Below are 19817 nucleotides of genomic sequence, written 5' to 3'. Positions count from 1 at the left end.
TGTTAGTTTCTAAAACAAGAGTTTAAAATATAGAACGGTAATTAAACAAAATAAATTTGTAAGTTACAATCACCACTCACTGCTCTAATACTGCATTTTCAAGCCTTGTTTTAATGGGCTTGTCTTTGAGTATCTAGTAACTCCTACTGAAGAAAGTTTCCCAAGTGTTTGAAGGCTGGGAATCTAGGAGGTTTTTTTCATGTATCTAGATATCAACTGTTTTCAAAATATTCAGCATCAACCAACTTTCATAGGCATTGGTGGGTATTTAGCTGCAAATTCTGACTGCATATTTAAGCAGCAGAAAGAAAACCTGGAGGCGAAACTTTATGTGTCTGGGTTTTAAAATTCTGGACCTCAAAATGTAGCTTGCAAAGCTTCAAGCAAGGAGGTTTATTTGCCTTTAATATAGTGAGAAAAATCTGGGCAACGACGTCATGAAATAATGTACATTGTTTTGACACTTGAGGGCTTACATTTTATTTTTAAAACAAGTATCTAAAGTGGTTATTTTTCCTGTATTGATTTTGTTAGTATTGCTGACTTTAAGCAATTTTATTGCATACTTTATGTAAGGCTATTGAGTGAATATGTAATTTGTACAATTTTAGCAATCTATATTACATACTAATGTGCAAGTAGCTCTGCTACACTGCTTTGTATATGTTAGCTGGCTTATTTAGGCTTGGCAGCTAATGTAGTATTCTAACTTTGAAAGATGAGTATCAAAAAGTGCGGAGGGCAAAACCTGATGTGAGACTAGTGTGTCCTAAGAGGAGGAGTGAAGGCAAGGGTATAAATACTTGTGTCTGCAACATGAAGATGTGTAAGCTGTAGTTGTATTTTTATTTCAGCAATCTGAAAGAAACAAGTGCTCAGTTGCTTGGTTTCAACATAGAGATCATCCGCTACCTCCCCTTGTTGCTGAAGTATTCCACAGCTCCTCTGCTCGACAGTGAGTGGGACTTCATCATGTGCTCCATGCTGGCTTGGTTAGAGGTAATATGAAAGAGACAGACACACTGCTAACCACTGTGTTGCAGCTTTCAGTAGAATCCTCCTGATGCCCTCTGAATCTACTGGACTGATGTAGGGAAGTGGAGCTTAAAAAGTTAGTTAACTAAATTTTTATAATCTTACTGGGCTGTCTGATCAACATTTCCTCCTAAAGCTTTGAAAGCTGTATGTTGAAAGTTCGTCTGACTTTATGAAGTGGGAAGTTAGGTGTCAAAATGATAAGGTAAAACATTGTAGAAGCTCTGCCACACGGCAATTAAATGTCAACAAAGTTGCATGAGGATGGCCAAAAGGAGTGGAAATCAGAGTGCTTCTCATGATTCTTACCTAGGGCTTAAAACACAATGTTTTTAACAGTTTTAACTTTATTTCATCTAACGTGTGTGTTAACTTTCTAGTTAACATTAATATTAATATTAATATTAATATTAATATTAATATTAATATTAATATTAATATTAATAGCTGGGTACTCATAATTTTAAAGCTTGTTTTTAAAAAGCATCTTGATCTACATACAGAACTTAGAAAATAACCTTTACCCTACCACATGAGTGCTAATGTTCCATCTCCAGTTTTGATGTACTTACCCGTTAAGAGTATTCACTGGAAAAGGCAGACATACAGATATATCAGCTAAGCAAATATTTGACATAGTGTTCAAAAGAATTTCACAAAATCATTTTTTCATTGAGTTTTGACAAAGGTCATGAGAGGGCTTAAGAGCACAAACAATACTATATCTTCTGTTAGTTTTTGTGTATGGAGATGAAGTAACCTCTCCCTTGAAGTAACAGGATGTTTAGTAATGGCATTGGTAGCTGAATAGTAACTTTGAAATGTGTCTGAGGAAAGTCTCTTATGTTAAAAAATAATATCCCTTTAAGACCAAAGACTAACATCATACAAAAAATAACCAAATGAATATAGTACTTGGATTTCAATATCTAAATGATCACGTGAAATATCAAAATTATATGCTAATGCTACTGGGGAATAGGTCCAGAGATCTTTATTAATCAAATATGGGTAGATAATCTGTCACTCTCTGTCATCACATACTTACTTATACAGACAGGCTTGAAACTTCCATGTGGCCTTTCTTACTCTCAGAATTTATCTTCTTACCAATGCTTGATGTCCCTCAAAACAGTGGTTTTTTACTTAAAAAAAAGCCAAACAACAAAACCAGCAATCTTGTATGAAAAACTTGTTGCATATATTAGGTGCTTGGGAATATTTTACATATTTAAGGTTGTTCCTTTTGGGGGTAAACTAATAAAAAGGATCTGCGTTGAGGGCGTTTCAATAATTTCCAGTTTACAATAGCGTATTGCCAGTTTCCTTCTGCAATTTGGAAATACAAACACAGTATTTATATGGCTTTTATCTTTGGGAGAGGAAAGTGAGAGCACTTCACAAATCACTTTTGTCTCACTTGGCTGCTCAAGTGCTCCAGATAAGCTACTGCAGTGTACACTTCTACTGCAAGCCACTTGGTGGCAGTTTCTTTTTGCCGTTATAAAGAAGGTCATATAAGGGAAGCAATCCAGGGTTCTAAATGTTTATGAGACTTGGAAATAATTTTCAGCAAGTCTTACAAAAATACAGGTTATACTGTTAAGCTTTTGTTTCTTTTTTCTCCCAGATATTTAAAAAATGGTCTTTGCATTCGAGTCCTTATACTTTCTGGTATAGACAGGGAATGTGAAATAGATATATTAAAACAAATTTATAGTTAAAAATTTCTTTTGCTTTTTTTCCTTCTAGACAACAAGTGAAAACCATTCGCTCTATCATGTCCCGCTTGTTCAGATTTTTGCTTGTGTCACTTGTGACTTGGCATCTGCCCTTAGTGCTTACTTTGAAGCTGCAGCTCCTGAAACTACTGAAAACCTTCCTGCAAACTTGATCAGTGAATGGAAAGAATTCTTTTCTGAAGGAATTCACAATTTGCTGTTACCTTTGTTGGTGAAAGTCACAGGCAAGTTTATGGAAAGGAGGGTAATAGTGGTACCCATCAGGATATTCTGAAATAGAACTTGTTGGGCCATAGGTTTCAGTTTATTGGGAATATTATGCCAAGATAGCTTATAAAAACTCACTTTTTTGAACACTTATATGTGCCAATTAGTAAAGTAATTGCACTTCACATTGTGACTTTTAAGGTTAGATGGATTCTGATAAGCAGTCTGAGTACTTGTTTATGATATCATGCGTACATTCCTTATCACAACTTGTCTTTCTCTGTTTTAAATAGGAGAAACCAAAAATGCATCTGAAGGTTCTTTTCAGAACTCTGTATTAACATCTTTGGGTGAAGCTCTAACGTACATCTCAAAGGACCAGTTGTTAAACCATAAATTGCCAGCTAAGTTTGTTGCAGGCCAGAAAACAAATCTTCCAGATAAACTCCAGACTCTACTAAATACGTTATCTCCATTGTTGCTTTTCCGGGCTAGACCTGTACAGATTTCAGTCTACCATATGTTATATAAGTAAGAATCAACAAATATTTTGCTTTCAGTATACCCCATACACCCCTTTTTTTTTTTTTTATTCTGTAGAGCTTGCACTTATAGATATATTTAGCAAAGTCTTGTTCCATTATGGGAGAAATGCTCGAGTGGGAAATCTATGTTCTGGAGAGCATTATATAAAGCTATAAATGTTTAAATTGAATTTTAAAAGTAGACTAAATACATACTAATAAATTTTACTGCAGTACAGTGTTTTCTGTACCACAGTTACATAGATATTAGTATCATAATATAAAGCTTTTTATTTTTAGTGCCTATTTTAACACTCAGAGAATCCTAAAATATAAACTGAAATATTCCAGGTTTGACCTGGATCTGATAGTATCATTAAATAGTATGATCTTTCTATTTTCACTACTTCAGATAAGAAAATGAAGAAAGTGAATAAAAATGTGTAGTATTCTTGTGAACATTTTGGTATGTCTAATATAAAAAGAGAATATGGCTTAAGTATAAGAAGCTACCATTATCTTCCACTGGTAGTGAGGCATGAAATTGTAATTGCTTTATTCTGACACTAAGAAGTTTATTTTAACATGACTCAAGAAATGTAAAGGTCTGAAAAAAGAACTGCTCAAAGCTACATGCTTGTTGGCTACTGTCATTCAGGAACCAACTCTGCAATGGTGACATGTCTGCTAAAGATTCTGTGTTGTTATTAAGAAAAAAATTGCCATTATTTTGTTGCTTAGCATTAATGTTGACATTTATAAGCAATGGACTATGTATTACATATCTTGATATAGTAAACATTAAATCTGATTTTCTTTCCATTATTCTATAGATTAATGCCTGAATTGCCTAAATTTGATGATGAAGATCTCAAATCGTATGGTGATGAAGAAGAGGAATTGGCATTGTGTGTATTTTTTTTTAATAACTGTTTCCCATATTTTTAAGTTGTGTTACAAGAATTGAAATTTACAACAGAGTAGTTGTCTATCGGGAGATGTTAAAAGAAAAAAAATTAGATGGATATGACAGTAGGGTCATGAATTTTGAAAATAATGTAATTTGTTGAGTCTGTCTTTATGCTAAAAATGGGAAAAGTATTTGCACTGTTTTCTAGGTACAGTTACTAGAGTTAAGTGCAACATGTGTGCTCAATGTTGTAAAGTCTTGACAGATTTTTACTGGACTGCTATATTCAGAATGTGTCCAGCAGCACAGGTAACTTCAGCTTTTTGAACCTCCAGAATTGACCTGGGCATTTTGTATAGCTTGACAAAGAAAGAAAGGAAACCAGCTGTCCCTGATGTAGGTTAAATCAGCTCAGCCATAGACCAGTTTCAGATTAAATGATCAGCAGTCAGTTTGTCTTTGAAGAGGGAAAAACACCAACTGTCCCTTTCACAGAAAAAAAATAATGAAAATCTGCAACTAATGTGTGGGCCTGAAATTATTTCTTTAATAAAAGGCCCCTTTTAGGTTCTACATACCTGGCTTTACTAACAGGTTTAGAGGAAAGCTGTGATTGTAAATACAGTTTTAATGTTTTGCTGAAGATTTGAGTTACTATGACAGATAATTTTTTTTCTATAGATCACCTCCAGCAGCTCTTATGTCTGTCCTGACCACTCAAGAACTCCTGCTAGAAAACATCCTGGAATGCATTCCAGTTGGAGAATTTGCAGTTATTCAGCCCCTTAGTGATGAGTTCTGCCTTGTTCTAGGATATCTTCTCACTTGGAAGTTAACCTTAGCTTTCTTCAAAGCAGCTTCTTCTCAGGTATATATTCAGAGTCTTTTCCTTTTAACTGAATTTATTAATGTGCTTATTTGATTTGAATCTTGGAAGTTTCAGGCAGGCTTTTTATTCCTTTAATTCTTTATCTTGGTTTTGTGGAACTAGTGGAATTTTGAGAGCATGAACATACTTAGATTTCTGCACTGCAGTAGTTAAAGATGGCAATTTTAGAGCAATAAGGAATTAAAATTCATTAATAGATGATTCTTTCTGGCATTTTCAAACAAGCTTGCTACATTTTATGATATTTAATCATTCAACATGGTGCAGAGAACTAAATCTCTCTTCTGAATGCTTGTTCTAACAACAGTCTTGCTTTCCCTCCTTACAGAAACATGATTATTTACAGAGTAAGGTCTTTTTGTTAAGTCTTACCTGCATTTTGTGTTTGTGTGTTTTTTAACACTTTCAGCTGCGAGTTCTGTACTCACAATATCTTCGAAGAACTAAAAGCTTGAATAAACTGCTTTATCACTTGTTCAGGCTTATGCCTGAAAACCCTGTCTTTTCTGGACCAACTTCAGAAGTTCCAAATAAGGACACAAAAACATATTTTACTGAAGAGCTTCATTTAGGTGTCAAAGGTTAGTAAAAATTGTATTTGTGTGTTTCAGAGAATTTTGATATCACTGAAGTTTAAATATACTTTTCTGCTTAAATATGCATATTTATAAAAGCTTACCTATAAAATAGACTCACAAATACATGTGTTCAAAGATCTTTGGCTAATGCTCCCCATTTGAAGCTTGATCAAAGTTGAAATGTGTATCAAAAGAATCAAGGGAAAAAAACCCAAATAAACCAGGAAATGCTCAGATTTTTCACTTACAGCAGGAATAATAAATTAAATCCTGAATGTATGCAAAGATTCTAGTATACTAAAAAGGGGTGATGTGTTCTGGGACTTTTTTATCCACCTATACAGAATACTGCAAACTTATTCCATCTTATTGTTTATTCACTCCAGTGTGAGCAGTTTGTCATTTCTAGAATACAACATTGTTACTGATTTCTTGTAGTCCACCTAGAGTTCATCTCAAAATTAAATGATCAGTTCTCAGTTGTGAAGTGCTAGCCTGAGAAACAAAGAAACCAAACTGATGGAGAAAGGCAGAGTCAAGCGAGCACTTACAGTAGCAAGTACAGAAGGATGGAATAGTACATGAAATCCCAGTTACCACAGTCATGTTGGTATCAAACTTTTTATATGTGGTGTGGAAGAACCACCATTTGTGTCTAATGTGTTAAGAGTATTTCAGTATCCTTTATTTCCCTCACAGGGACAGGAGTCCTGGAATCCCAGATTCCACACTTGGCCTGCTCTGTGTACCATATAACACTGAAAGACTTGCCAGCCATGGTCAGGCTTTGGTGGAATAGCTGTGAGAAACGTGTCTTCAATGTTGTGGATAAATTTACAAGCAAATATGTCAGCAGCGTGCTTTCTTCACAGGAAATATCTTCTGTTCAGACTAGCACGCAGTTATTTAATGGCATGACGGTGAGTAAGTCTTTTTGTCCTTTTTTTCATGTACTACAATTTTTTTCAGACATGTTAAGAAATGTTACATCTCAGAACCAGACTGTGTTACAGTGTTTTATATGATTGCATTTTTGTTGTTCTAAATGATGGATGGAAACATAAATTATCTTGGTATGGACATATAAAGTTGATGTTTACTAATACTCTATTTGGAAAAAAAAAAAAAGGAAAGTAGAAGATACTGCTATCAGTATACTTCTCTTTTGGTTATTAAAAAAAGCACTCAGTAGACTGAAAAAAAAATGGTAATTTCTTTTTGTTTTGCCAAGATGTGAGTGGATTTTTATTTTCTTTGAGATAAATGTTTTCCTGGTCAAAGAAGATTATTTAATATGTGTAGTAAGGTATTTATGAGGGTTTTTAATGTTAGTGTATACTAGATGGTGTGTATTTCTCTGTGTTTTTTAATATGTACGTTTTTTTCATAGGTAAAAGCTCGGTCTGCAGCACGGGAGGTTATTGCTACCTATTCAGTTGATGATATATTTATTGAGCTAATAATACAGCTTCCATCAAACTACCCACTGGGATCCATAACAGTAGAGAGTGGCAAGAGGGTTGGTGTGGCTGTACAGCAATGGCGCAACTGGATGCTGCAGTTAAGCACCTATCTCACACATCAGGTGGGTTTAGAGAAAGCCCATAGTTTTGAAAACTGTTCTGATAATAGAAAAAGAGAATTGAAATAGAATACAACTAAAAATAGAATAGAAAAATATTCCTAGTAAGGTAACATTATTTGTTATGTTATTATATGTTATGTTATGTTATTATATATGTTATAGAATGTATATGTTATGTTATTATATATGTAATGGAATTTAACAGTAGATCTCAAAGGACTTCATAGAATTGGTCGCTCTTCCTCTTTGCTTTTTCCAGATGCTGAAACGGAGAGGTAAAATTATTGGCCTAATGAGTTGTTAAATCCATAGCCAAAACTGAAAATTGAGATCTCATAAGACATGAGCCCTTTTATGACAAACAAACAAACAAAAAAGGAAAAAAAAAAGGAAAAAAGGAGAAAAAAACCAACCAAAAGCCAACCCCAAAACCCCAACAGAAACAGTACATTAAATTCTCTAAATATTGGTGGTTGCTGAAGTTGCAACATCTGTGGTTAGAACAAAACAAAACAGTGACTCAGAATGCTAAAGTCCCCTTTTAAGTGCTCCTAAGTACATTTTATCATTGTGATTAATGCTCGCCTACATTCTATGATATTAAAAACTATTTTTCCTCTGTTAGAATGGAAGTATTATGGAAGGCTTATCTTTGTGGAAAAATAATGTGGATAAACGTTTTGAGGGCGTTGAAGATTGCATGATCTGTTTCTCAGTCATTCATGGTTCCAACTATTCTCTTCCCAAAAAAGCTTGCAGAACATGCAAGAAAAAGTTTCATTCAGCTTGCTTGGTAAGTACCTAGACGAAGTTTGTTTTTATTCTTTTTTAAACAGGCAAAACATCAATATGTAATTTAAACCAGGAACTTCTGTTTTAATACCATTCATTCTCCATTATGTCATTGGAGTACTTGGGATTATTTTATAATAAATATAAATTATAAATTATTTTATGGACTAAGACGTAAGGGCATGTAATGAGAGAGGGGCTGATAGACATCACAGTTAATAGCTCTCCATTTTGTGTTCATTAAGACATAAGCCATTACATCTGCATAGGGTGTAGCAACTGCATTTTCTTGCTATCAGATCAGACATGGAAGTAGAAAAGATTAAATTTTAATTTACACAGTGTGCTTTTTAGTAAACTATATTGATCTGAATAATTAACGTGTAACTACATCTAAGTCATAAGCATTGGTTTTGTGGTTACAAGTATATTGGAACAGGTTGCTACCTGTATAGCCATACACTGGAGGAATTTCTGCTGCTTTAAAAATGCTTTCTGTTCTGAAATGAGGCTGGGTAAGAATTCTTTTGTGCCAGGTTTTATTGACAAAAGCTTTAGTATTTTGTGTGTGTGTGTGTAGTATGTGTATATACATATATGTAAATATATGCATACATACACAAGTGGAAAGGCTTTTCTGACTATTTCTTGTTTTATTAAAGCATAGTTAATATTGATAATTATATTAATTGGTAAATAATGGTTATTACTAGTGATAAACCAGTGTTCCTGATATTTAGCTTGCATTCGTATATTAAACAGTTATGTTTCTCTTTCAGTACAAATGGTTCACATCCAGCAACAAATCCACCTGTCCACTCTGCCGAGAGACATTCTTCTGAAATAAAACAGTCTGTCTTCTTTCTGTGAGTGAGTGAAGTAATAAATGAAGAGGGGAAAATAAACTACGTTGAAAAAAAGCTAACTTGGAATAATGTCAGTTACTTCGAATTCTTAACTGGTGGGATATGACACATACTTACCTCTGGACTGTTTTTTGTAAGTTTGAAGATTCTTCTTTGATATGAAGAAATGAGTAATTTATTTTAATTTGTATATTTTTAAGGTATTGAGATATGCTAAATATTCAGAAATAATGCATTTGTCTGTAAAGTGGTGTTTAAGCCACAGCATAGTTGAGAAAAAAACCTCTTATTTTAGGTATATTCTAACATGGTATTATGCACTAACCCAGATCATACCTCTTATTATAACAGGTGAATTTAACATAGGTCGTATATAGACTTGATATTTTACTATAGTACATTCATAATACTTTCTGTTAAGGGGTATAATGAATGTTGTTCTGTCAGACTTTAAGGAATGGAACTGTGGTGATAACCTTCTGCTAAAGCATTTAAATTTAAACATAGCATGCTTTAAATTAACGTTTATAAACTGAGCTTTGACCTTTAACAGTCTTGTTTTCTCAAAAACCCTTGGCCATGAGCACCCTGAAAATCAGAAAATGAGCACATGAAAATCAGAAGCCCAAGTAGAGAGAGTACAATCATTCCTGCATGACAGTGAAAACCACTATCTGTTTATTGACAATTGACAAGAGGAGGCATACACACTAGTCAATCAATTATTTAATTCCATGGCTTCCTTAGCTGGCAAATTAACTATCTCTGAATGTACACTGTACTTTCACTGTCCCATAAGAATAAGGACTCCTAAGTAAACATGACATTTTTTTCCTGCTTTTGTTTTCAACAGCAGTAGCATACTAATATATTTTAACTTGTTTGGATGGTATTTGTGATGGATTTCTTTGAAAAGTAAATAAAAAGGGAGGAAGAAATAACTTTTGTCATTCTCTGTAGTTTCTGAATTACTGTCTCTTCCTTTGTGTGATTATGTTTCCAAATTGATAGTGTATTCAATTGGCTGTACCTCAACAGCTGTTGGTTTTGGTTTTTTTTTAGATTCTGTGTGTTTTCTCAAAGTTGGTCTCATTTGAGGTAACGGTTTTATAAATTATTTTTAACTTGATAATTTAAGCATATTTTTTAACAGGTAGCACTGAACTTCTAGGGGAGAAATTTTCTGACATTACTATGAGAGAATCAAAAAGGATGAGCTGAATTTTTTTCATAATTACTGATACTAAACCTACTAAACCTACTAAACTCATCTCCATTACATATCTTTGACTCAGACAAGACTGGTTATTCTAAATTACTTATTTGTTAGTAACTGGTCTGAAGGCTAGTTGTGGTTAACCAGGTATTAATTGAAAAGAGACACCTTAAACTCTTCTACCAGATCTTAACTCTCATTCTCGTCTTCTAGAAGGAATAAATGTTCACTGAAAAGTATTAAATGTACCAATATGTAACGAACATTACAGCAGACAGCAATACAGCGTGGCCAGGAAATAGATCTGTGCAATATTTTTTTGTTGAAAGCATGTTGTTTTATTACTTTCTGTTCTAAATTTGTTCTGATTTTCATTATTCTGTCCTTTATAATTTAAAACTGCTTACACTGTTGAGCATTGTGACCTGCTATGACACATGAAAGCCCTTTTTTATCTTTGATTACCTCTTTGAAAACTAAATCTTTAGTTCTAACTAAAAGCTAGTCAATTTAACTAAAACTCACTTTTGATAAACCTGTAGTTTGAGTCTTCGAGTGTTTTGAGTACATCTTCAAACTGTGTTTTTATGTTGTGACTCTTACTCAGCATCCTAACTTGGTTAGCAAAAATGGTTTACATAAAATGAGAGCAGCCTCAGGATGACAGCATTTTCAGCCTTATGGCTGTAATTATAAATTAAGAAACCACAATTCTGCATAAAAGCAAAATCGCTACGCACAAAGCCTCCTCTCCTTAGTTTTGTAAGGGAAAACTGAACAAACAAACAAATAAAAAAGTGAGGCATTGCCAAGTGCCTGCCATAAAGTCACCCTGTTCTAGAAGTAGGAGGCAACTGAACTGAAATGTGACTTCCCAGAACTGACCAGTTGGTAAGCTTCAAGAACTAAAGTTTGCCCAAGTTCTTCAGTTGAAAACTGTGGAAAAACATTATTTTCTAGATGGCCACAAAGCTTCCTCTCAACTTCAGCGTTCTTTAGACTAGTTATTCAAAATCAACAAGTATCTTGGTGATTCAAGAATCAACAGTATCCCGAGTCTAGCCTTACTTTGGTTAATGAAATGCATTTTATTTAGACTCAGGATTTCCGAGTACTAAAATTTACTGTATATAGCACAAAAGCTGAGTAACATCCTTAACATTACTGAGTCTTCCCTCCAAATGCTCCAGCTGCATGTTTGTGCTCACATTTATGTTTGTTTGTGTATATAAAAAAATTGAAAAGTTACTGAAGGGGATGCATTAGCTGTGTTTAAATTGTTGCAGTGTTGCACTTCAATCAATAGTTATCTAAGCTGAGGAATAGTGACTTTTAAGATCTAAAACAATCACCACTGCACACTTCCTGCTGTCAAATCCTTTCTGTTTTCTTCAGGATGGTGTAAGGAACAACTTTTAAGCCAGTCAAAAGCAGCTTCTCACAAACTATTGCAGTAAAATACTTCAAATGGTCTAGCTAGGTTTGCAGTCACATGTTTCTGGTGTTATCTGTCCAAAGCCTCTTCTATCAGTCTCCTAGAAAAGTTTTTCAGGTGGTCAGATCAAAGCATGGAAGAACTTTTGATGCTTGCACAAGCTGGGAAAATACAGAGTTGTAAGTCTGGTTCTGAAGTCTTAAACAGAAGTCTTTTCAGTGCCTCAGCATTCTAAAAATAAAAACCCAAAACCCTTTGGACCTTAATCCCTTAAAGGGACCTAGCTAGTGGTTTACCATGACACCAAAAGAAGTTTGACAAAAGCTTTAAAGATCAGTTTCCCTGAAAGTATTCCCTTCGCCAGGGCTCGTGGGGCTGCACACCTGGACAGTCTCTAGCTTTGTGCTGCATGTGAGGAAAATACCTTCCTCCTCTGCCTGTGTCCACTGCACAGCATCCCTCCTGTAATGCTGTGGGCACCAGGAAGGGGAGGAAGCTGCAGAGGAAAATTTTTCATCAGGGTCTGATGCTCAGAAAATAGCTTCCTATTTTGGATAGTGATTTTGAGAAAGGACTTGTGTTCCTCTTCTCTACTTACTGCCACTGTTTTCAGCTACCTAGCCTTTTTATTAGCTTACGTTTTATATGTCCCCTTAATATCTTTTAATGAATGACAACTCTTTAATCTGTGTCTCCATAGTCATACCCTCCTTGTAAAATGGCATAAAAAGGAGCACAGTAGCCACAACACTTCACCCAGAAGACCTCAGAAGAGTAACAGCTTGCTTTTGTCTCAGCTCTTGAGATGCACTTACTGTGTTATCTCCAGTAGTTTCCTTACTATAGAAATAAACTCACTAATTGTGTCTTAGATCTCTAAGTGTCTGATACTAGATCAAAATGAGTAACACTACAAACATTAATTTAAACCATGCATAGGTATAAACTAGCTCTTAAAACATGAAGAATTACATCAAACTTTATTATATTAATCCATAATGGCAATTATACAAGTACATTTGTATATACTTCATTGCTTAAGTGCAAATGTGGGGTGTCGCAAGTACTTCCTCCTGCAGACAGCCAGAGGACTACTGTACCTCTGACAAGAGTTTATAGCTGGTTAAGATTTGGAATATAAATAAGTATACAGTTTTGGTCAGTTCCACTATAGTAATCAGGAAGTGAGGATGCACCTCGAGAGGGTGAAAATCTTGGTTTAAAGGCTGATTTAACTTCAGTATTCTGTGTGCAACTTTCTGCATGTACGTGGAAGATTAGGAGTTGTTCTCAAGACTTCCTAAATTTGAGGATAGTAAGCATCTCTTCTCCTGCTTGCCTGGAAAGTACTTGTGTACCTTCTAAGCCATATTTCTTCATAATTTCCAGAATTTCATCTGAAATGGAAAGTGCAGTGTTACAACAGAGCTTATAGCTAAACTGGCTGTAAGAGGCAGCACTAAAATATCTAGCAAAGATAAGCTGTAAAGCCAAGATTATAAACTGCCTCCTTTCAGACAGTGATTTTATGCAAAGTAATCTTCCATCAAGAACAAATAAAGCTTACAACTTACTAACTCAGTTCTGTATTTTGGTATTACAGAAATGTACATCCCAGTTACAAAGCTCATTTGTAGCACCTTCTCCCAGAAGCTGCCTAATCAATCAGGTGTGAAAGAACAATCTTTCTTCTTGAAACAACATAGAGCCAGTAAGCATTAGAGCAGAAGGAGCAAATCTGAATCTTCGTGTTTGTCAGAATGAAAGAACGTTTCCAGTTGAAGACTTCTGCCTCTTAAGTTTACAGCACCTTTCTCTTTCAGAAGAAAGGGTTGGTCTGGCTTTATTAGTCATTTTTCCAGAAGACAGTCCAGAAGACAGTCACTTTTCAGACCTGGAACTGAAGTTTTGCAGTGCTGCTGAGCTCTGCACATAACCATTTTCCAAACTAGCCTAATGAGTTCCTAATGAGTTGTGGTGAATTTGCTTTTTTTGATCTAGCTCACCATACACTGCATGCACAAGGCATCAGGTTATGTAGAAGTCCCTCTGTAGATCAGACACTACTTGAAAAATGAGAAGCACAAGATTCCAGAGTTGCCATAGTAAAGATGAAGAATGCAGATGCACTCTATCTGCCTGTAGCACTTCTACACAATGACTTAGCTAACCTATATAAATTTCAGTACATGCTGTCTATCCTCAGTCAGTTGCTATCACCACAGGTTAGATTCAGCTGATGTTATGTTAGTATTTTTTTCTCACTTACTGAAGTCTGATAGCCTACAGAATATTGCTATGATCAACATTTTGATTAATACACTGTTAAATCTGGTTTGGCACATTTCTGGTTTGGCACATTTCAGGGTCCAGGGAAAGTGATCACCTGGATTATTTTCTTTAATTGTGACCAAGTAGAATAATCCTCCTGGTGAAAGTAGGTCTGGTACCAATGGAAAAACTCTATCCATTACTTCTCTACCATTTTTGCCACCAGCCCAGGATGCCTCTATTCCGTGGCTTTCCACCTAGGAAGAATGAAAACACAGACTGTCTTAATAAGAATTACAGAAATGTCAATGATAATAAAAGACAAACTTCATCATGAGTTCTACCTTTAGCTGTCTGCCATTAGAAATCTGATTCAACTTTGATTCAGCAGATTAGTTTATGCAGCAAAAGTACCCCAAAACTACTGTCTACACAGTGAGCATACTAATTTTGTTCCAAGTTCTGTTCTAAAACCGATTCAAAACAGCTACGTTTTGTCGCATCTTCGCCAAAGGAAGGCAGCCAGCCAACCCTTTAAGTGTTCCTGGGTCCAATTTTAAGAGTTGGATTCTGTGGAAGCACAGAATTTATTCTGTGGGGAACAAATGCATTTTGCATTGAATCCTTCCATAAGAATACCTCAGCATGCCTAACAGAAGTCTGACAGTTCATAGCTGATGGAGAAACTAGATACTGAGAAGGAGCAACTAGCAACCTTTATTCCCATGGAGTATTTATACGCAGCTCAATAAATAATTTTCACTAAAACACTGCTGGTCCTACAGCATCTGTTACCATTTTAAAAACATGCAGTTTCCATGCAGGAGCTTATGTGATTTGCCATGTCTCTAGAAACACCATTTTTGTTACGTATTTCAGATTTTTCCTACCTCTTCAGAAGGTGTTACCACATACGGTGGATTAAAGAGCAGCAGATCAACCTTTCCATTTAATCTTGGAGTCAGTCCTTTGACCTAGATATGAAGTTGATGATTATTTTCTTAGTGTTTGTTGTTTGGGGTTTTTTTGAAGCATAAAGAGTGCAAATATGTTGTAAAAATAGTTACATGGTGATGGATATTCTGAGCATTTCAGCCTGACTCATGAACACTAAACTTTACTTTGAATGAAACGTCAAGAAGTACCTGTGCATAGCAGAACAATTTCAATAGTTTTAAGATAATGTTACATATAGAATGTAGAAGAGGAAGAGACACATATGCAAGCACAAAGGTAGTACAGTATTCTTGTTCAGTTCAGAATTTAAGTTTGGTATGAAAGAGTTCTGAATTTATCAACAGTTATTATTTGTTACCCCAAATGACCAGTCTGTGGCTACTGATGTTCAGGTCTCAAGTATAAGCAGTTGTTCACCCAATTTTAGATCACATTTTTTGTTGCCTGTCTTCATGTATGTTTTATAAACATATGTGTTAAGGGTGTTTTAAATATATTCCTTGCTAAAAAGATGAGCAACTTAATGTTTTCTCCACATCAAATTTTCTAAGAAACAAAATGTAACAACATACAGTTTGTAATTAAATCAGGAATTGCTGAGAACAAAAAACTGTGTAGCAATAGGGGAAGATATGGGATAATGTCTGCAAAGTTCTTTGTGCAGCATTTTCTGAGCAATACCTACATAAATTATTTTTTAAATTTCACTTTTAAAGCCTTATTTTTAATTTTAGATCTTAAGTAATTTGTTTTCCCCTTCTTTCAGAGATAGTTTGACATTTTGTTGTTTCCTTTTTATTAACCCAGGTTTACTAAGATGTTTGTTCTAGACTTCACAGTTTTCAGTATCTCTAGTAAGCATTTAAAAATTTCAAAACACTATAAAAAAGGTGCTACTGAAACATCTACCTTACCAAGTCAGTAATGACTGGCTGAAGGTGAACATTATTAAGCAGAGCTGTCTCCAGTGTACAGTAAGCTGCCATCGGGTTGATATCTGTACATCTAAAAAGAAAATATTACTAAGTCTAAGTTACTGGCTATTGCATCTGAAAGTTTAAACTTGTGAACATGGTAATTAGCTACTCTCAGTGAAAATACCCCTTCCAGAATCCATTACTTTGCAATTAAATAGCAAAAGTTCGCCAGTAAAATACACACAATGTGTCAGTAGCTAAACCAGTCAACCCGCATTGGAAGTTTTGTCTGAAAGCTGAAGTATAGAATTTCCTTTTCAGTGGTAGCTCTGCATAAATACACATGCATACAAGTATCCCGTCATTGCCAACACCTGGATAGTTAATGCTATGCCATCAAAACTCAGCGAGACCAGTCAGTGGCTAAGACTTAGGATTTAACCCAGTAAACATAAGCATAAGCTAAGTAGTTTATCTAAGAAGTGGAATATTGGAATTCAGTTGCATGACTACATAACTGTTACAGAACCTGAAGTAAATAGGGTCTATTTGATTTCCATATCTGTAGACTGAGCTAGTATTTTGTAGAATCATGGAACGTAGAATATGCTGCGTTGGAAGGGACCCATCAGGACCACCTAGCCCAAGTATCTGCGTGAAAAGATTAATTCTTAAAATTTGAAAATGGGAAGTACATATGCAAGGGTTAAGTATTCTTTATTATTGCATGCACCAGTTTAAGTGCCATTATACTTACATGTACACCGCACTGGACCCGATAATGGAAGAAGCTAAAAATGTTGAAACCACACCAGATCCAGATCCTATTTCAAGGCAGACCTCAACTCTAAAGAGAGAAAACTCTGGATGACTTTTATTTGTAGCCTATAAGAGCACCTGCAACAGACACAAAATTTATCAAGACAGTGATATGAAACATGCTACCACAGTGCCCTTCTCCCAGACAGGCTCAAATACTCCCTGACCATACAGTCCCCAAAGCCCATGTAAACAGCTGCCAGGTTCACCTGTGCACACACAGGCCATTCCAAGTCATCACAGGCCATGCTGGGAAACATGTATGCTTCCCCCAGGACCTAGCATTAAAGTTTCCATAAACTACCTGATCTTAACACTACAGGCTCCATACCTACAGCATTTATGACACATTCATTGGAGCAAGACTGAACTCCCAACAGAATCACAGAATGTCAGGTTGGAAAGGACCTCAAGGATTATCTGGTCCAACCATTCTAATATTATTGTTTACAGTACATGTCTCAGCAGCCCCTTGAGCTGAGACTTAAAACTTTACAAAGTGGGGGAATCCACCACTTCCCCTGGGAGATCACTCCAATGTCTCTGACTGTCCTCACAATGAAAAATTTTCTGTAATGTGTGCCCATTGCTCCTTGTCTTGTCCATGTGACTCCTTGTAAACAGGGAATCTCCATTCTTCTTTGTAGCTGCCCTTTAAGTACTGGGACATTGTAACAAGGTCTCCCCTAAACCTTCTCTTCTCAAGGCTGAACAGACCCAGTCTTCTCAACCTCTGCTCATATACCAGGTGCTCCAGTCCTCTGATCATCCTCGTGGCTCTTCCCTGGACCCTCTCCAGCCTGTCTGCATCCTTTTTGTACAGCAGAGACCAAAACTGGATGCAATAGTCCAGGTGCAGTCTGACAAGTGCTGAGTAGAGCGGGATGATGACTTCTCTGTGTCTGCTGGTGATGCCTTGTTGCAAAGCATCCCGATGGCTTTCTTTGCTGCTGCAGCACACTGTTCACTCATGTTGAGCCTGTTGTCCACCAAGACCCCTAGAGGATCCCTTTCCATAAGGCTGCTCTCTAGCCAGGTGGATCCTAGTCTGGACTGTGCTCCTGGGTTATGCGTGCCCAGGTGCAGGACCTTGCATTTCTCCACACAGAACTTCATAAAGTTCCTGTTAGCCCACTTACCCAGACTAAGTCATCCTGGAGGGTGGCTTTCCCTTCTGGGGTGTCAACCTCTCCAAGAAGTTATGGAAGATCACCACAAAGCCACACGATGAAATCAGGACTCAAATGCAGAATGCCTCAGAAGAGTTTCAGCCAGCTCTGGACGAACAGCACTGGTGGGCAGTTTCAAAATAATCTCGCCTAACATTTAACTCCTTGGGCGATTTCTGCAGCGGTTATAGTAACACTGGAGTAGTTACACTGACACTGGGGAGCGACTCGAGCAGCAGGGCAACTCCTGCCGCCTCCTCATGGCCAGGGAACGGGCATTTTACCACTCTCAAACGCCTTTTGCTGCCAACACGGTAAACACCAGCTCTCCGTTCCTGCCACCATGCTCCAACCTGCACCCACAGGGCAGAGAACAGAGTCGCCCTGACGAGAGGAGCGGGCTCTCCGCCAGCCGCCCGACCGAGGAGGAAAGCTCAGGGCGCATCGCTTCCCCGCGCCCTCCAGGGCCTAAAGCCCGGGGGCCGAGGAACAAGCGGCCACGGAGCTCGACATACCCTCCCCATTGCTCAGAAACACCGGGCCTGAGAGACGGCGCCCTCCGCCCTCCCCTACCGCCACCTGCTGCCCCTACACCCCCTGCAATTTTCCGCTCCCGAGGGCCGCTCCCACCCCGCCGCGCCTACCGAGCCTCCCTCAGCCCGGCCGCGTCCCTCTCCAGAGCGTCCAGCAGCAGGAAGGTGTCCTCGGCCGGCTCGTACACATCCCGGAACGGGCCCTGCGGCCCCAGATGCTCGTAACGCGGCGTGGGCAGCTCGGGCGCCGCCATCACTCCCCGCCGACCCGGGGAGCGCATGCGCGGGCACCTTCATCCAACCCCTCCGCGGGACGGGGCGCTCGGGAGGGGAGGCGGGATCGGGATGGGGATCGGGGGCGGGGGCGGGGGCGGAGGCGGAGGCGGGGTCGGGATCGGGATCGGGATCGGGATCGGGATCGGGATTGGGATCGGGATCGGGATCGGGATGGGGGGCGGGGGGCGGGGGTTGAGACGGAGACGGAGACGGAGACCGAGACCGAGACCGAGACCGAGACCGAGACCTTAGTGCGGGACTAAGGAGCGGGGGCTAAGGGCTGGGGTGGCCTCGGTGTCCGAAATCGGAGCGTTCCCTGCCAAGTGGGAGCCGCCGTTCTCTGTGGAACTCCGGCCCGGGGTGGCATCGATTGATCCGTCATTAGAAACCCTCCCCGGGCCAGCTTAGGGGGCACAGCGGTCCCCGCAGTGGGTTACCCAGGCGTCCCTGAGGATAGGTGTGCAATGCACCTGCTATTCTTGCGGGTTAATGCTGTGTCAGCCTCCCAAGTGAATTGTTTTGGGGTTTTTTTTCCATCCTGAGAGGTACCACTTGTGCACGGCAAGGTGGCAGGAAGGCGCACAGAAGAAGTGCTGAGGAAGTTTCTCAGGGACAGTTTTACAGCACAGCGCACAGGGGAGAGGCTTGTGCTGATGCGCAGCTTAAATGAAGCTCTTTTTTTTTTTTCCAGTTACGAAAGAATATGTTTCTGTGATTCTTTGCCAGAGACACTTGACAGAATCCTGAGGTCCAGCCTTGTGAACTCCAGAACTCTGTCAGATGTGGAACATGAAGGGCTTCTTCAGGGGCCTATAGTGAGCTGGAGCCTGGTTAGAGACAATACCCCCTTTTTTTTTAATGCAAAAGGAAAGCCAGTAGGTTCTCCTTCATTTCATCTGTCTTCCCAATGAATTATTGTTGTGCCAGAGGAATAAGTACTTGTAAAACATTCCTTGCATAAAATTCCATTACTTTGGCAAAATGGAGACGTGTTAAGAGACAGGATTTTGCACTGTGTCCATGTTAGGAAAAATCTTCGGGTATATTTTTTTAATCTCTACAGGTGGTCACGCTTTGGAGTGTAGTAGAAGAAATT

General features: G+C 37.9%; 2 protein-coding genes across 3 annotated transcripts in view; one reads left to right on the top strand and one right to left on the bottom strand.

Annotated features, from left to right (window-relative positions):
• The window catches only part of LTN1 (listerin E3 ubiquitin protein ligase 1), a 28447-nt gene extending 18377 nt beyond the window's left edge, over positions 1 to 10070 (top strand). Inside the window, exons 21-30 of the mRNA XM_030455510.1 lie at positions 855 to 999; positions 2788 to 3001; positions 3278 to 3515; positions 4342 to 4416; positions 5100 to 5286; positions 5717 to 5888; positions 6585 to 6805; positions 7276 to 7470; positions 8096 to 8263; positions 9042 to 10070. Of these exons, the coding sequence (XP_030311370.1) occupies positions 855 to 999; positions 2788 to 3001; positions 3278 to 3515; positions 4342 to 4416; positions 5100 to 5286; positions 5717 to 5888; positions 6585 to 6805; positions 7276 to 7470; positions 8096 to 8263; positions 9042 to 9104 (1678 nt within the window). The 3' untranslated portion in view covers positions 9105 to 10070. The remainder of the gene's footprint in view (positions 1 to 854; positions 1000 to 2787; positions 3002 to 3277; positions 3516 to 4341; positions 4417 to 5099; positions 5287 to 5716; positions 5889 to 6584; positions 6806 to 7275; positions 7471 to 8095; positions 8264 to 9041) is intronic.
• Positions 10071 to 12732: 2662 nt separating this feature from the next.
• N6AMT1 (N-6 adenine-specific DNA methyltransferase 1) lies at positions 12733 to 18760 on the bottom strand. 2 transcript variants are annotated; one of them, XM_030454167.1, is made up of 6 exons: positions 18557 to 18760; positions 16682 to 16771; positions 15922 to 16012; positions 14941 to 15024; positions 14166 to 14307; positions 12733 to 13176 (listed from the first exon to the last, which is right to left on the bottom strand). In XM_030454167.1, exons 1-6 carry the CDS (start codon positions 18724 to 18726, stop codon positions 13070 to 13072), a joined length of 684 nt encoding a protein of 227 aa, XP_030310027.1. In that variant the 5' UTR covers positions 18727 to 18760; the 3' UTR covers positions 12733 to 13069. The 2 variants fall into 2 exon arrangements, with proteins under 2 accessions (XP_030310027.1, XP_030310036.1); XM_030454176.1 differs by lacking the exon at positions 14941 to 15024.
• Between the last annotated feature and the right edge of the window lie 1057 nt (positions 18761 to 19817).

This window comes from Calypte anna, chromosome 1 (genome assembly GCF_003957555.1).
Source record: "Calypte anna isolate BGI_N300 chromosome 1, bCalAnn1_v1.p, whole genome shotgun sequence".
Lineage (NCBI taxonomy): Eukaryota > Metazoa > Chordata > Aves > Apodiformes > Trochilidae > Calypte > Calypte anna.
This window is presented reverse-complemented; position numbering and strand designations above follow the sequence as displayed.

Excerpts from the sequence above, each read along its gene's own strand:
- N6AMT1 (XM_030454167.1), bottom strand. The coding sequence starts at position 18,726 with ATGCGCTCCCCGGGTCGGCGGGGAGTGATGGCGGCGCCCGAGCTGCCC. Across the intron at positions 16,772-18,556 it reads GCCGGGCTGAGGGAGGCTCG|AGTTGAGGTCTGCCTTGAAA; the intron begins GTAGGCGCGGCG and ends TTCTCTCTTTAG. Across the intron at positions 15,025-15,921 it reads AGCCAGTCATTACTGACTTG|GTCAAAGGACTGACTCCAAG; the intron begins GTAAGGTAGATG and ends CTTCATATCTAG.